This window comes from Condylura cristata, unplaced genomic scaffold (assembly GCF_000260355.1).
Source record: "Condylura cristata isolate star-nosed mole 26May11 unplaced genomic scaffold, ConCri1.0 scaffold00022, whole genome shotgun sequence".
NCBI classification, from domain to species: Eukaryota; Metazoa; Chordata; class Mammalia; order Eulipotyphla; family Talpidae; genus Condylura; species Condylura cristata.
This window is the reverse complement of record NW_004567123.1, coordinates 4,665,788-4,682,140: the sequence shown is the minus strand read 5'-3', so window position 1 is coordinate 4,682,140 and position 16,353 is coordinate 4,665,788. Positions and strand designations below refer to the sequence as shown.

At 38.3% G+C, this 16,353-nt stretch overlaps 1 protein-coding gene across 1 annotated transcript in view; it reads left to right on the top strand.

Annotated features, from left to right (window-relative positions):
• The window catches only part of CFAP61 (cilia and flagella associated protein 61), a 267,799-nt gene that overhangs the window by 13,143 nt on the left and 238,303 nt on the right, over window positions 1-16,353 (top strand). Inside the window, exons 3-6 of the mRNA XM_004687139.2 lie at window positions 2,112-2,262; window positions 8,365-8,441; window positions 9,293-9,360; window positions 9,582-9,708. Of these exons, the coding sequence (XP_004687196.1) occupies window positions 2,112-2,262; window positions 8,365-8,441; window positions 9,293-9,360; window positions 9,582-9,708 (423 nt within the window). The remainder of the gene's footprint in view (window positions 1-2,111; window positions 2,263-8,364; window positions 8,442-9,292; window positions 9,361-9,581; window positions 9,709-16,353) is intronic.

Here is a 16,353-nt window from a genome sequence, read left to right as displayed (position 1 = left end):
CCCAGACAGCCCACAAAAGTCTATTTAATCAGTAACGTCTGTACAGTACGGTACTATGCTAATTATACTATAGATCCCAACAACCATCCTAGGTTCCCATGGGTAAATGGAATTTCAGTTTAAATGTGGATTCCAGGAATACGTTTCCCATGCTTCTCTGAGGGGATGGCGGCTGCCCAGTCCTTGCTCTTGCCTTGATTACTTTCTCTACCACCACCATTGTTATCATCACTGATGTTGGTGGGTGTCCTCGTAGCGAGTTGCCCCATGTTCCAGAACTTTCTCACCTGAATTAGAGTAAGGATCTCAGCATGAAGCCTGGGACAGAAGAGCCCATAGGAACAGGAGCTGGAAATAGTCCCTGCAAGGGTGGAATGAGAGGCCAGGGGCTTCAGTGATTCAGCCAGGAGAAGTTGTGGGGTGCTGCTACTCCTGCTAATGAATACCGTATTCACACCCCCAGGGCAGTATGCTGTGGTGCTTGCCTGGGCCCAAGTACACCCTGGGTGGAGACCCTCGTGACTGAACGATATGAAAGGGTACGGTGCCTGTAGGTGCTGAGATGGGCATCCCTGGCATAGAATTCTCCCCAAATTTTCTTAACTTTGGTAGTTCCCAAGGTGATTTGATTTGATAACAATAAGGAACACTTTTTGTTTCAAATGTTGCAGCTTTATTTTTAGAGTTACTTTTTATTTATAGTGAGGGATTTTTTTCTGTTCATGATACAGTGATGTTAATTTCCTATAACAAAACTTAAGTCAAAAGTAAACTGATAAAGAAAAAAAATAAGTACATATAGTGCATGTGTTGAGGGATTCTTTTTTGGTGATCAGCTGTAGTAAAATGATATGCTGTCAAGTGAGAAAAAGCAGGTTACAAATAGTATGGGGTGTTTGATTGTATTTAGAAAGACACAGTACATTTCAGTGTATAGCTCCCCCAACAAAAGATAAGTTTTGAAAGAGAGATACCGAAATATTGACAAGCATTGTTGTCAATGGGAGGTGGTAGTAACTTTTCAAATTTTTAGGAATTTATTCTTGCTTGTGAGTATTTTTCAGTTTTTGCTGGTGATACATTGCCTTTGCAACAAAAATACAGCTGGAAAGCACATATAACATGCTTTCTATTCTCCCCATTGTCTCTTTTTCTTCAGTTAGATACCATCTTCTTTCCTGGTCCCTTAATAGGATTATGGGTAACTTCAGCCTTTTTTGTTCTTTGAAGGAACATTTAAATCTTTTTTTTCAATTTAAGATTGTCAGCCAAGAAAGTGGAAGCTGCATCTCAATTTAAATATATACAAATAGTTCTCTGTGTAGTAGACTATGTGCTTACTCTAAGTCATAGCTCTCGCTGTCATATGGCCACGTGACAGGCTAGCAATTAGGAGGGACCATCAAGATAGCTCTTTGAGATAGACACCAGAGAGAGAGTTGGAAAACCTTTCTTCCCTGTTTTTATTAACTCACTGGGTTGCTTTAGCTTAAGCAAGACCCCTCAGGGTCTCCATTTCTGCAGCTGGATCGGGTGATAAGATTTAATTAAGCAAGGGCATGGATTCAGGGATTGTGGAAATTGATTAAGAATGCTGACAGGATGAAGCTAAACTCTTAGCATTGTTGAGCATAGATGAGCTGCTTATTGCCATTTGCCCAGTACTTTTATGATTTTAGCACTGCCAGTGCCCATGACTGAGCACCCCCTCCATCCCAGGGACATAGGTACAGTAGTTTCTGTTCCTCCCCTAGCTTTCTGAGTATGGCAAAAACAGTGGAATTTGCAACATGGAGAGGAGAAGAAAAATTTTGCAGCACCCAAATGATTTTCCCAGCCAATCTCTAAGGGAAGGATATTAGATTATTAAAATCATAAATAGAACACCTTCTATTGAAATGTATTTTTCGATACAAATTTAATTGATAGCACCAGAAATCCTAAATGGTTACTGCCAGAGTTGTTACCACATTGGCCCCACCTCTTCCAGAGGTTATCATGCTTTATGCAGAGATTACTGAGCTCCAGTAGCCAAAGGAGAGAGAAAGTGATATATTCTCTTCCCACTTTTCATAATTTCATTCATATGTGCATTTTAATTGTTTCCACAGGGAAAAGGCAAACCTTGCTGTGACCCTCCATAATGACAGGGAGGAGATCATGGCCCAGGCCACCTTCATGGACTATCCCAACTGGAATGTTGCCAAGCAGGACACTTGGGTGTCTCTGATGCAAGAGCTTGACAGTGAAATCCCATGCACAGTAAGCAATCACCACCATTGTCTTGTGTGTATATGTCTTTTCAGTTGTTAGACTGAGCAGTACAACGTAAAGTTTATGACATCATGGCACTTAGAAATGAAGTTAGCTGGTGGGAGGAACAGGGGAGCCAAGAGAAGGAATCCAGAGGATATAGAAAGTGTAGGGAGGACAGGGGAAAGTCAGAGAAGCCAACTGTTGGTAAGACCCAAGTCTTTCTGCTTGTCAGAACTGAGAGGCAGGAATTACTAGGAATGTCACATGTGCTTTCCAGCTTTCCACACTGTGCTCCAAGTATTGAGATGCAGGGAGGGTCCCTGCCATCACATATTTGCCTCCACAATGACAGCAGAGCTTCAAATTCATACTACAATGTCGTCTAGCTGAGGACACATGACAACAGCTGTTGACTAATGGGAGCCAACCATCAATTCTCAGGGAGGTGGGACCTTGGTGCCATGTCTGAGCTTTTCCTGCCCTTGGCCTACCATAGCCAGGCCAGCATCTGACTCCAGTTTCTGCAGAAATCGAGAGGGCTGTGATTGGTATTGAGGCTTTGGGTGGTATGCTTTCTTGTCATTGGATTTTAGCAGTGTTCCCAAAGTTGAATGCATGAGGGAGTTTACCCCCCCACATATGCATGCACACACACATACACACACACGTGTATGAGCACATTATTCATTTTTATTCAGCCAAGTGGTATCTGTCTTCTGTTCTCTACCCCATTGTCTTTGTCCAAAAAAGTTATCTGGAACTGGAAATAGGCCAAAAGAATTCTTTTTGTCTAATGCTAGTGGTACCTTTGATTGATTTTATATTGACAGGGCTGTTCATAATTCTGTAAGAACCATGATTCACTTGTAGATTTGTATTTATTTGAGATGTAAGTAATTTCTTTCTAGTGAATGAGATAGCTTCAACAGTTATGGTTCATGGCCAGGAGAACATTAGCTGTTTTGTGTCATACCCAGCAATCTTATTCTAACATTATTCCTTTTATTCTAACATTCCCTCATTAAATAACCTGAGTGTCCAGCTCTCCAAATGTGATGAATTGTTTTTATTATTTACTGGTTTCTCATTAATTGATGGACTGAATAAATGTTGATTTTGTATTTGAGTTAGGGTCATGATTTTACGTTTTGAAAAATTATAGATTAACACCATTATTCATAAATTCTTTCCCCCTTTGTCCTTTTAAGATATTTAAACTACCTTCCATAAACAGTGTGGCCCTGGGCTGTTCAGTATAGTGGCTACCAGTCACATGGAACTGCGCGCTTAAATGTGACTAGTTAGAACTGAGATATGCTGTAAACATAAAGTACATACCAGATTTCAGGTACTCAGTAGAAAAAGGGCTGTAGATTCTCTCATTAATTTTTGTATTGATTACTTGGAAAAGAATAATAATTTGAGTCTATTAGGTTAAATAAAATAAATTAATTTCATCTGTTGATCTTTCTTATATATCTAGAAGAAAGCTTAAAATTATATGGATGATTTGTATTTGTGGCTTGAGTTACTTTTCTTTTGGACAGCATTGGTAGAAAGCCTTGAGTCTTAGGGCCTCCTCCCTAGTGGCTAGGGGTTATGCCTCAGTGCTGCCGCAGCCAAGGCCCTATGTGGTAGTCCTCTGGGGTGTTCTGAGTCTAATCCCCAGCCAGGGAGCTGACCCACATGGTGCAGCGTCCTTTCTTGTCTCGCCTGCTGCTCTCCTTTGCAGTGTATACCAATAGTCTGCCTGTTCTGCTCTTTACTATGTTTCTGGTGAGTCCTTTCACCCCCATACCTCTCGCCTACACCCCAGTTCTTCTATGAAAAAATGAAGAAATAAAATCTTTTAAAAAACAATAAATTTAGCCTTATGTATTACCTCTCCCTAAGGTGTTTGTAACTGAAGTAATTTTTATTTTAAAGCTAAAGCATGAATCTTGAATTACAAACCAGTTATATTTTACTTTTTGAAAGTTTGTTCTATGCCAGCTGGCTTTTTTGGTAGACCTCCCATTAGTACCTGTCTTCAACATCAAAAAGAAAGAAAAAAAATTACAAAAAAATCTTCATTTTATAACAAAGGGCAAAATGCAAATATCATTCAGAGTGATTTTGTAGAATTTGTTCTAGAGGTAGCACTACCCCAAATTGCAAGAGTGGCCCCAGCCAACATTTTCCCAGGGAACTCTTTTATACAGACTGTATATTTTCCCTCTCATCCCTGCTTTTACTATCTGTGAACGTTAGTTTTGGTTTTATGTGTTACTTAGTATGAGTTAATTTTTTTGGACCTTAGAATGCTCAGAATATTTTTCCATATCAAGGAGTGGTAATTGCTTCTTTGCTTTGTGCCATTTCAACTTATAAGAGGTTTCACAAGAATGTTCTGCTTTAACATAGCTGTGGAAACCTGGAGGACAGAATTTAGAAGCAGCCAAATAATAAACATAGAGCTATTCCTGTCAGAATGTAAAGTAGCTGTTATATAAAATTACTGTGCAATTCATTAGTAAGTTACTGCATAGAGATGCTTATGTTGGTGTCATCGTTGTTTCTGTAGTAATTTTATGATTGTACTTCCCCCAAAATATTTAGAAATGTTTTTGTCAGTATATCCAGAGTAAATTGCTGACTTCACAGTTCCTATGATGTGTCCGGGTGGTCACAGAAATTTTTTCCTTTGTCTTGACGTGGAAGCTGGGCTGGTGCTGAGCCTGGTGCTGGCTGAATGCAGCCACACAGACCTGGCATCTCTAGACACTTCAAAGAAGAAATGCAAATGGCCAGCAGGCATATGAAAAAATGTTCAATATCACTTGTAATCAGGGAAATGCAAATCAAAATCACCTTACACCAGTGATAATGGCACATTTTAAAAAACTAACAACAAATGTTGGCGAAGATGTGAAGAAAAAGGAACTCTCCTGCACTGCTGATGGGAATGCAAACTGATCCCTCCACTATGGAAAACTGTGTGGAGGTTCCTCAAACTACTAAAAATGAAGCTTCTATATGATTCTACAATTCTACTCCTAGGGGTCTACCCGAAGGACACAAAAACATTAATTCAAAAGGGAGTCTGCACCCCTGTGTTTATTGCAGCATAATTTACAATAGATAAGTAATGGAAGCAATCCAGATGCCCAAAAATAGATGACTGGATCAAGAAGATGTGGTGCACATGTACAATGGAATATTACTCAGCAATCAAAAAGGATAAACTCATGCCCTTTGCAGTAACATGGATGGAGCTGGAAGGATTATGTTTAGTGAAGTAAGCCAGAAAGAAAAAAAAAATTGAATGGTCTCATTTGTAGGAGAAATATAGAGAAAACAAGGAATCAGGAAAAAAAAAAGTAACTATGATAAAGTAAAAATCAAAATCAGGCAATTATAAATCAGAGACACTCTGTAGGGAAGAAGGAGGAAGTAGGATCAGGATGGGGTGGGAAGAACACAAGTATCTATGGTGATGATGCATGGGGGAATGGGTGGTGGGAATTCCACAGGGAAATCATACATTGTACAAAAATGAAGGATGATGTAATGATTATATTTTAAAAAAATATGGGATAGGCCTTTTCCAGTGAGTCATCTTGGTATGTGAAATTAAGTTTGATCAAGACTCCGCAGATATTGGGGGAAACTGTCTAAAGTCAGAGAAAACTTTTAGAGGCAAGGTTTTGTCCTATGAAATCATGAGAAATCCCCTTCTCAAAATGTGAAACTCCTTCTCTCCTGGATGTCCCAGTTCCCTTAGCACAGAAACCCTTGGTTTGTGCTATTTACTTTAGAATTTAAAGTTATCTACATTATCTGTATGTATTTTACTAAATTTGGTCTTTCGTGAAACCCTAACATGCATTTAAAAAAACCATACAACACTCCATGACATAAACCTCAGAAACATCTTTGAGGACTCATTTCTAGCATCAAGGCAAACCAAAGAAAATATAAACAACTAGGATATATAAAAATAAAAAGTTTTTGTACAGTGAAAGAGACAATGGACCAAAACAAAAAGATACCCTACTGAGTGGGAAAAAATATTTACACACTATCCATCCAAGGATTGATATTGAAGCTCTAGAAAAAGCTTATACACCAAAAAGAAAACAACTTAATCCAAAAAGGGATAGAAGAGCTAAACAGGCTAAATGTATTCTCCAATGAAGACATGCAAATGGTCAATAGCATATGAAAAAATGTTCATCCTCACTTACCATCAGGGAAATGTAAATCAACACCACAATGAGATACCACCTCACACTTGTGAAAATAGCCCATATCTAAAAGACCAACAAACAAAAGAAACAACAAATGCGGGTGACAATGTGGAGAAAAAGGAGGCCTATTCACTGTTGGTAGAAATGTAGACTATTGTTATTCTTTCTAGCACCTGTAGAAAGAAGTGTAGAGATTCCTCAAAAGACTAGAAGTGGATATACCATATAGTCTAGCAATCCACTCTTAGAGCACAATTACACTAATTCAAAAGGAAACCTGCACCACTGTATTTATAGCAGCACTAGTTACAATAGGAAATGTAAATGTCCCAGAAAGGATGAGTGATTCAAGAAGATGTGGTAGATATGCATAATGGAATATTACTTAGCCATCAAAAAGATAAGCTCATGCCATTTACAGCAAAATGACTGGAGCTGGAAGGGATTATTCTAAGTGAAGTGAGCCAGAAAAAGAAAGATAATAATGGTTTCACTTATATGTGGAATCTAGAGAAACCAAACAAAGGATCAGAGAAAGGCAAGCTACAGACTGACCCATGAAAGCAGACAATAGCTCTGAGACAGTCAGGAGCAGAAAGAGAGGGGGAAGGAGAGAATATAGAGCAGGGGAGAAGGAGAGAATGGTGGAGTATGGTGGAGGACAGTGGGCACATAGATGTTGGGAAACTTTGGTGACCACACCTGAGGGAGAAATCCTATATTGTGAAAAATAGCAAGAATGCTTAAAAATAAGGAAATAAATAACTTTTTTTTTCTCCTACAAATATGTCTGATGATAATTTTTTCATCTAGCCCTAAAGAATCAGAGATTAGTTCATTATTCCACCCCTAACATTGTCAAGCCAGGGGATGTTCCAACGTTAATAAGACTTGGAATTTCTATTTCTGTTTTGGGACTTTTCAAGTACATGAACCAAACTCATGCTCATTTTCTCATCACTTCATGAGTGGTATTTCTTTGGATTATTCCTTAAGCACACATCATCCAACATGAATGTGTTGATGGTAACCCAAGGCCATCTATAGAATTGCTCTGAAACAAGAAACACAGATTTCACTCCATTGAACAATGGAGTGATATAGGTGCAAGCCCTAACCTCACCACTTAACTGCCTCATATTTGCATTACTTCCAGAATTGGAAAGTTTACTTGTAGTCACAGGGGTACTGAGCAGATAGATATGTGGATATATAGAATGTTTTAGACACCTTAAAAACTCTTTGGAAGCTATGGGACAATGCTTTCAGAACTCCAAAAATTTCGCCTCAAACTCGTTAGAGTCTCGTTACTTAGAGTTTTCAGCTCCCAGATTTTCTGTGTCCCAAGAGTAATATTTGATTCTGACTCTGGGAATGCTGAACAAAACAAGCCATTGGATTCATAATGTGGCATCTGCCTTCCATCCTTCAAATTCATAAGAAAATCTTCCCCTCGTGTCACTTGAATAGAGCAGCAGCTGCTAACTCAAGAGCCCCGGGAAAAGTGTGATTGTCTTTCACTTGGCATGGACACCCTGAGGACAGCACTACTGAGTTAATAATCGATTTCACTCCCCTGCAGGGGCTTCCCTGCCCACAGCCCCATCTCCAGGGTAGAATGGAGGGCTGAGTGAGCTGGATTCATTTAAGATCCTTGTTTCCTACAATAATTCTGAACTAGAAGGACAGAAGGCACCGAATGGGGTCAGTGAGATGGCTCAAATGCTGCCTGAGTGTCTCATTACTTTAAACATAAAATGTCATCCTTAAACACCAGGCAGCTCTGTGTCTGAGGCTGCTCTGAAACCCTCCCATCCCTTTCAGACATAACCCAAATGCTGACTCAGCCTTTCTGTTCTTTTTGTTTTTCCTCCTGCAGCCTCTGAACACATTGTTCATGCATCTTTTTGTTGCTGTAGATGAGTATTCTGTTGGCTGCTGCAAAGAGATCATTCGGTGAGTGACTGGGACTTGCATGTTGTGACATAGAGGGCTAACTGTGGCACCACAGATAGACGTGTTAAATGAAAAGTGATATGAAAGAGACCATGTAGAGAGTTTGGAGACATTTTAAAGGACAGGAAATTCTCTGAGGTATTTAATTTGCTTGTAATATATGGCTCTGTTAAGCTGTTATGTTGAGTTGCAGTAATAATCCTAGAAGAAAACTATTTATTGGACTCCTTGCTCAATTCAGCAAAAATCTTTAATTTCCTTTATTTACCAGCTAGTATAGACATTTAAATAAATGGACTTGATAGGGGAAGTAGGAGAAGAGTAAAGTGTCATTGGCACGGATGTTTTAAAAAATAGTTTTCCTCAGTCTTATCTTTAGAAATGTTTATTAACATAGGCTGCAGAAACATCCTGAATTATATGGCACATTGAAATATGATCATAGGGTCTACTGATGGATGGCAATGTGCTTTGACAGCCTGCACAGACATTTGGGAGTGGTGGACTCAGCTTTCAGTCACTTTGTAATGTCATACCAGACCATCCAGATGCCAGGTCAAAGGTTAATATTAGCAGAAATCTGGTGTTTTGCATGAATATGGCATCCTTTATTCTCTTTACTTCCATGGGACAGATAGCAAAAGGGCTGTGTGGAATCCAAGGAAAAGTGGAGAAGATAAAGAAATGGACTTGAATATATTCTTGCCTTTGCAAACAGGGAGCAGAGAAACCCATGTGAATTCATGACCATTTCCATTTTTTTTTAGTGACAGAATTTGTGTCAATAAGGTGCCAGCTAATGGAAGTGCTTTTAAAATTAATATCCAAACCCCTTGTCTTTCTCTCACCAGGACTGTGTTTCGGGCAGTGCCAGAATTGCACTTCATCTTTCTCATAGTGCCATCCTACATGAGCTTAGGTAAGACCTATTCAACTATGGTGTCCCTAGTAGTTAATATAGGAAATTCATTCTTAAAATGATACCTTTGGGAAATAACAATGGTCTCTAGGTACTAAATATGTAATGTACATATTTGATAATAACAAATCACAGTTTAGAAGGGAAGCTACTTTTTGTTCTGAAGTTCTAAAGTTTTACTATAACCAAATGAGTTTATTTTCTTTGTCTCTGTGACTTAGGCTCAACTCTCATCACTGTGTTTGATCAAGTGGGGACTGTTCCGAGCCTGAAATATGATGAGGACTTTGCTGTGCATATATGTCACAGGCACAGTCATTACCCTCAGCTGCACATTCGAAAAGCTAGGTAAGGTTTGAGGGGTACTCATGTCATCTAAGCCTCATCCTGACAGTTACCTTATAAAAGAACTTCTGAATTTCCAATTTCTACTGTTTGGTGATTAAGGCTTGGATTAGATTGTTGTGTAATACCCACAGGCATCACTGCATTTTGAGATGTTGACAGACTTTTGTTCCCCTTGATGATGTAATTTGCAGGACAGGATAGCTGATGATCTAAGGCCCATTTGGTGTTATGTGGTTGGCTGTTACACATTTACTGTGTGAAAACACACAATCCTTGATCCTGCATTGTTTAAAATAGCTTTCAAGTGAAACAAACAAGACAAATTGGCCCATTTAGTTTTACCAGTAAAGCCCACCTTCTTTTGATATTCAGTGAATGAGGATTTTATTGAACTCAATGACTAATTTTCCAACTTGAAGGTCCTTCCCATCAGTGGCCCACATGACATTCTCTTCAGTTCACCAATCTGAAGGAGATGGCTGTGATGGATTCTATTGTTTTCCAGAACTGACTGCAACACTATCTCACATTCTACAAGCTTTCCTACAGTGTAACTTTGCTATGCTGTTCATGTATGAATTGGCATTGCAGCCCACACTGCATGGCGGGAGGGATGCTCTGTGACTTGTGAGGTTGGGAAACTTCTGCCAGGTTCTCCTGAGATATTCACTCTTAATGATATGAACTGCCAGGGAAGAGTCTGAAATGGTTGTGCTGGAGAGGCACATGTTTAGGCCAGGACTGATAGCCCCAGCCCAAGTCTTGTTGATAGTTAGCACCTGATGCCAGCTGCACAAATAAACCATCATAAAGTTCCAGCACAGGAGGACTCTTGTGTCTCGGTAGTGTAGCAGACATAAGACTGCAGCCTTATGAGAAACCTCAAGCAAGAACTGTCCTGCCAAGCTCTCCAAGATTGCTGACTCATGCAATTGGGAACAAAATAGAATGGCTATTTTGAAATAAGAGGGTATATGAAATCTTGCACAGGCATAGTTGTCTGAGTTTATCACTGACAAATGAATTGTATTTTCTTGGGCTAACTGTTGGTAGTTGATGAGTTCTGAATTTCCTTTGAAAGTACTAAATTTAAATTTTCCAAAGTGAGAGCCTACTACTTAACCTGTATATTTTTATGGAATAGTTGCTGAGATTTGTAGTAAAGATATCAGATAGATCTAGACCTTGATTCTACTTCTCACTAAATGGGTTACTTAACAAAGAAACATGAACTCTGCAGGTCTCAGTTTCCCGTTGTCAGTGGGTGTGTTTGTCTACTGCATGGAGATGTTGCCATGATTAGATGAACTGATTATAGTCAAGCACTTAGCACAGTTTCAGTCACATGTAAGTGCCCAAGAAAAATAAGATCTTATTATTACAAATAGGCTTAGAGTTAAGGTGGGAAAGGGAGAAACCCATCTGCTATAAATTGTAATTCTGTGTAGCATGGGAAAGGGAAGGACAGGTAGGAATAAAGACAGCTTCATAAAAACAGTCCCCCATCCTTCACACACACAAATTTAAATGTCCAATTTATGTGGCTTATGTTTCTAAATTGTGTTACATTCATAAAATGGCTACTACTCAATTAAGTGGAATGAACTACTTATATATGTAACATCATAAATCAGTCTCAGAAAGGTCTTTCTAAGTGAAAGAAGGCAGACAGAAAAGATCATATACTTTTGATTCCATTTTTATTATGTTAAAAAATACAAGGCTAATCTGTAGAGGAAAAATACTAGATTGACAGCTATTTGTGGTAGAGAAAGAGATTGGAAGGAATTCTAGGGTGATGGTGAAGCTCTGCATATTGGTTGGGGTGTATGCAGTTGTCAAAACTCAACAGACTACTCTTAATATCTGTGCATTTTATTATATGTTATATGTGATCAATGAAAAAGGTAAGTGAAAAAAAAAAAAGATTTCATAAGAGAAGTAGCTTCTGAATCTGTTCTGGAAGGATATCTGAGTTTAGCCAGAGAGTAAAATGTGCAAAGGTGGAGAGGCAGGAAATCACCTGGAATGTCAATTTCCAGGCAGGTTTTGTGGAAAGCTGTGGGGAGGAAGAGCAGACCACTGGATAGCAAAGACAAAACCAGAATTTGAAGACTTTATCTTGAAGTCAGTAGGGAGCACTGAAATTGCTCATTCTTTCTATGTGAGTATGTAACTATACACACATATGAAGTATATGCATGCATTCTCTTTATGTATACACACCTGTGTGTGTGTGTGTGTATGCATGTATATATGTATTCATGGTCATATGTTCTGTTAATTGTAATTTCCAATTACTGTCACAACTCATCATCTTTTCAGGTCAGTTTTATTCTTTTTAATGACTGTATGATATTTCAACATCTGGCTTAAAATAATTCATTTAATTATTTACTTATGGAAATTTGTCCTCTGTTTTTTCTCTATCACAAACAATACTGTGGTAAAAATTTATATACATGCACATATACATATATCTATATATATAAAATAAAAGAAAAATATAAATAAATAATAAATATAAGTATATATATATATTTACTTATGTATACACACACACGCATATATAGTCAGTTACCAGCAGTGGGCAGGGCACACGTCCCAAATTTTCTTGAGTAGTTACCATCTCCTATGACAAGTATCAACAATCATATTAACAAAGATCTTACCACCTATATATGTGTGTGTGTGTGTACATACACATAAAATTTTAAGCACGTGCTATTTTTTATATAACTCATCTATCTAGAGTAGAATTTCTATTTCATTAAATACTAAGATTTTAAAATAGATGCTACCAAATTATTGAATTTATAAGTTGCTATATCAGTTTATATTCTAACCATTAGAGTGGTTTTCTTATAATCTTGGATGTTTTGATTATTAAAACTGGTTTCAATCTGTTGGATCAAAACTCAATGAATAAAAGACTTATATTTTAAGTCATATCCAGTTTAGAAATTATCTGGATGGATTAAACATGGGCCTGCAAAGCAGACAGTTCTTTAACTGACAGAGCTGGGGACATGGATTACAGGTGAGGGTGAGGGCATATTTCTGAAAGTATTTCTTTAAGTGTAGGTAGATCCCCAGTTTGGATCTTGAGAACTGTCACTTTCTTGAGGAATGTAAAAGCTTAAATACTTTCAACATAGATATTCAGCAAGACATTACTGTAATAAAATTTTTATATAGATTTAATCCTGAAACTCTGTTATAAAGAGGCATCCTGGGCCCACCCTGGTGGTGCAGTGGGCTGCTAACAGCAGCCGCTTCAGTGCAAATTTGATCCCCAGCCTTGGAGGTGTTCCACATGGTGCAGCAGACCTCTCCTGTCTCTCCCACTGCTCCCCTCAGCAGTGTCCTTCAGTCTGTCTGCCTATTCTGCTCCCCACTTTGTCTCTGTTGAATCCTCTAAACCCCACCCCCACACCTCTGGACTGTACTCCAGTTCTTGTATCCACAAATAAATAAAAAAAAGAATGTTAAGAAAAAAGAGGTATCCTATCTAAAAAAAAAAAAAATCACCTATTTTTTTTTACTTTTTAGTAAGGTGGTAACATCTTTGTTAATCTGCTTACTGATATTCACTTGTCATTGAAGATAGAGGTTACTCAAGAAAGCTTGTGGGATGTGTGCATCCCAGTGCTCATCTAGTAAGAATGTGATTAACTGATGATTATGATTTGGTCTTCCCAGCCTCCTCTTTTGCCTTTTACCCTTGAAAATGTTACTGTTAGGGGCTGTAACTTCAAGTGGACAAGACCCATGTGGCCTGGGTAAACGCTTGATTCTTAGCCTCTTGTGATGGAATGTTGTACTTGCCCAGAGCACAGACTATCTGCAAGAAATAAATCACAAAAGGAATACAGTCATGGTGGCAAAGTGATGCAACAATAAAGGGACATTTATGAAAAGTCAGTTTAGTGTACAGTACTGCATTTATGAGTAAACTGTCCTTACGACAATCCATGCTTTTGCTTGTAGAAGGTACAGAAAGGTGACACGTTTTAAGAAGCCCTTTGTCCAAAATGTTCAAATTCAAGTTTTTGATGATTTCAGTGTAGAATTTCAGGTACCTGGAAAATGCATTTATGTAGTATGTCTCTTTCCTTAATGATTCAGGAATAGGAAGACAGTTCTGAGCTGTGCATCCTTTTAGACTGCTCCATTTCTCTTATTTACCCACATTTTAATTTTTGACATCCACTTTATAAATAGTTGCTTGCACTGATGAATAATAGTGAAGGACACAGTTCTTTAGACTAAACAGGAAAGGGTTTAGGGATGTAATTACCCTTCTGCTATTTACCTAGCTACATATTCAGAAACAGCAAATTAACAGTACAATCTTCAGTCCCATTTCTTGGATTTACCCAGGTGGAAAATTATGCTGTAATCTGCCTTTTTACTTAGACACTAATTATTGAAGTTTCTGTTCTGTATTTTGCATAAAACCCAAAGTAAAGCAGAGCTACTTCTGGACACACCTTATACTCTCTGGTGGGGTCAATCATCAGTGGTGAATTTGAGATGCTCTCAGAAAGTGTTAGAATAGTTTTGTAGGGGGTGAGGGGAACCTATTGTTTTCAAATCCTTGTGGAGATTGGGAAAGGATTAGTGCTGTCAGTGTTTTAAATAATGAAAATGGAGTGCTGCTTTTTTTGTTGATAACCATGGTTAATCAAATTGGTCAATGTGATTGCTGTCCAAAAGTGATGAAATAAATGTATTAAGCATCTGATAGTCTCCTGCCTTTTTTTTTTTTGAGATTTTTTTTATTTTATAACAGTTTATATTTACATCATTTTGTACATTTTTTTCCCCATCTCAATTGTAATCCCTGCGGGTTTCCCATCACCATGTCACCCATGTGCCATCACCAAAATTCCGTGCACTTCCCTCCCCACCCCCCCATTTTTGATCCCATTCCCCACTCTACCCCCGCAAAATGTCTCTGGTATATGGTTGTTCATTATTTTTGTTATTTTCTCTCCTGGTCCATTATACACCTGCTATGAGTGAAACCATCCGGTATTTTTCTTTCTCTTTCTGGCTTATCTCACTCAGCATGATCTTTTCCAGCTCCATCCAAGCTGCTGCAAAAGACATGTGTTTCTCTTTTTTGGTTGCTGAGTAATATTCCATTGTATATATGTACCACATCTTTTTAATCCAGTCATCTACTTTTGGGCATTTGGGCTGCTTCCATATTTTTCAAATTGTAAATAAAGCAGCAATAAACATGGGGTGCAGGTATCTTTTTCAATCAGTGTTTTTGTGTCTTTTGGGTAGATACCTAGGAGTGGGATTGCTGGGTCGTAGGGAAGCTCCATGTTTAGCAGTTTGAGGAACCTCTGAAGAGTTTTCCATAGTGGTTGTACTAGTTTGCATTCCCACCAGCAGTGCAAGTCTCCTGCCTTTTTAAAGAATCCACTCAGTCTTTACTTCTAAGCAATTTCAGAATTCAGTCTTGAATTAGTTAATGCTTAAATTATGAATATTCTAATGTACTCACAAAGAAAGGATAGCGAAGTTTTGGAATTTCACTGTTGATCTTGAATCCTGATAAGTGACCCAGCAAACAGAATTTGGTATCAACCCAACCGAGTGATAGTGTGCCAACCGAGTGATTGGATTTTTGGCTCAGATCCTGTTGGAGTCTCTAATTGGCCTTGAATGTACTTTGAAATCACTTAGGGTTTAAAGTCCTCTGTAACTTCTAAAATCATGACTTTTCCAAGGAATAGAGACAAAATAGTTCCAAAAACCTTTTGAAGTTTCTAAAATGGAACATATAACTTAGAAATGATGGATTTGACTTTCTTAAAGAAGACCACTAGAGGTCACAAGAGATCTTGGAAAGAACAAGGTGCTTTGTTAAACACTTCATGAAGAAAAATCTAATTGCTGCCAACTGTAGATTCTCCTTCCCCAAGTCAAAATAGTGTTCGTGGCAAAGGGCTGCTTAAATCATAATGCACTGTGTTTGTTATCACTACCACACAATTTCTATCAATTTCTCTGTGGATTTATTTTTCATTTATTGATTTCTTAAAACATAAACACACATAAATGCACATAAATTCTCAGGCTTAAAAAACTATGATATTTATGGCATTTAAAGTGACATCAGAATCACTTTTAACAGTACATTTTTAAGTCTAGCTAGTGAAATGCAAATTCTCTCTGGATGTAGAAGATGCCATCAGACAGGAGAAGGAGGCTGTGCCAGTCTTTTTATACAAAGGTGGCATGCTACTGCTGCTATATCTGCACAGTCCTTAAGTGTGAACTTTCCACTGTGAATTTGCAGTCATTCTTTGCGCTGGGAAAAATGTACACCTTCCACATGGAGGATGACCCGTAGTTTTCCTTTAGGAGTATAATTTTGCAAGAATAATCCAACAACCTTTTGGTCTGCATTGAAGCCATAGTAGGGCCTGTCTATCACCAGGAGACCATGCTAGACAGCTAGGAAAATTCTGTGGGGCTGGGAGATCACGATGCTCCTCTAGAGCTTAGCTGACTTACACAGTGGCAATGATGTCTGTCTTTTCTTCTTGCAACCTTCCAGAAAGCCAGCAAGAGTCATCAGATAGATGCTTGTTATCCTTTACTTTGCTACCTTTAGGTTTAAAG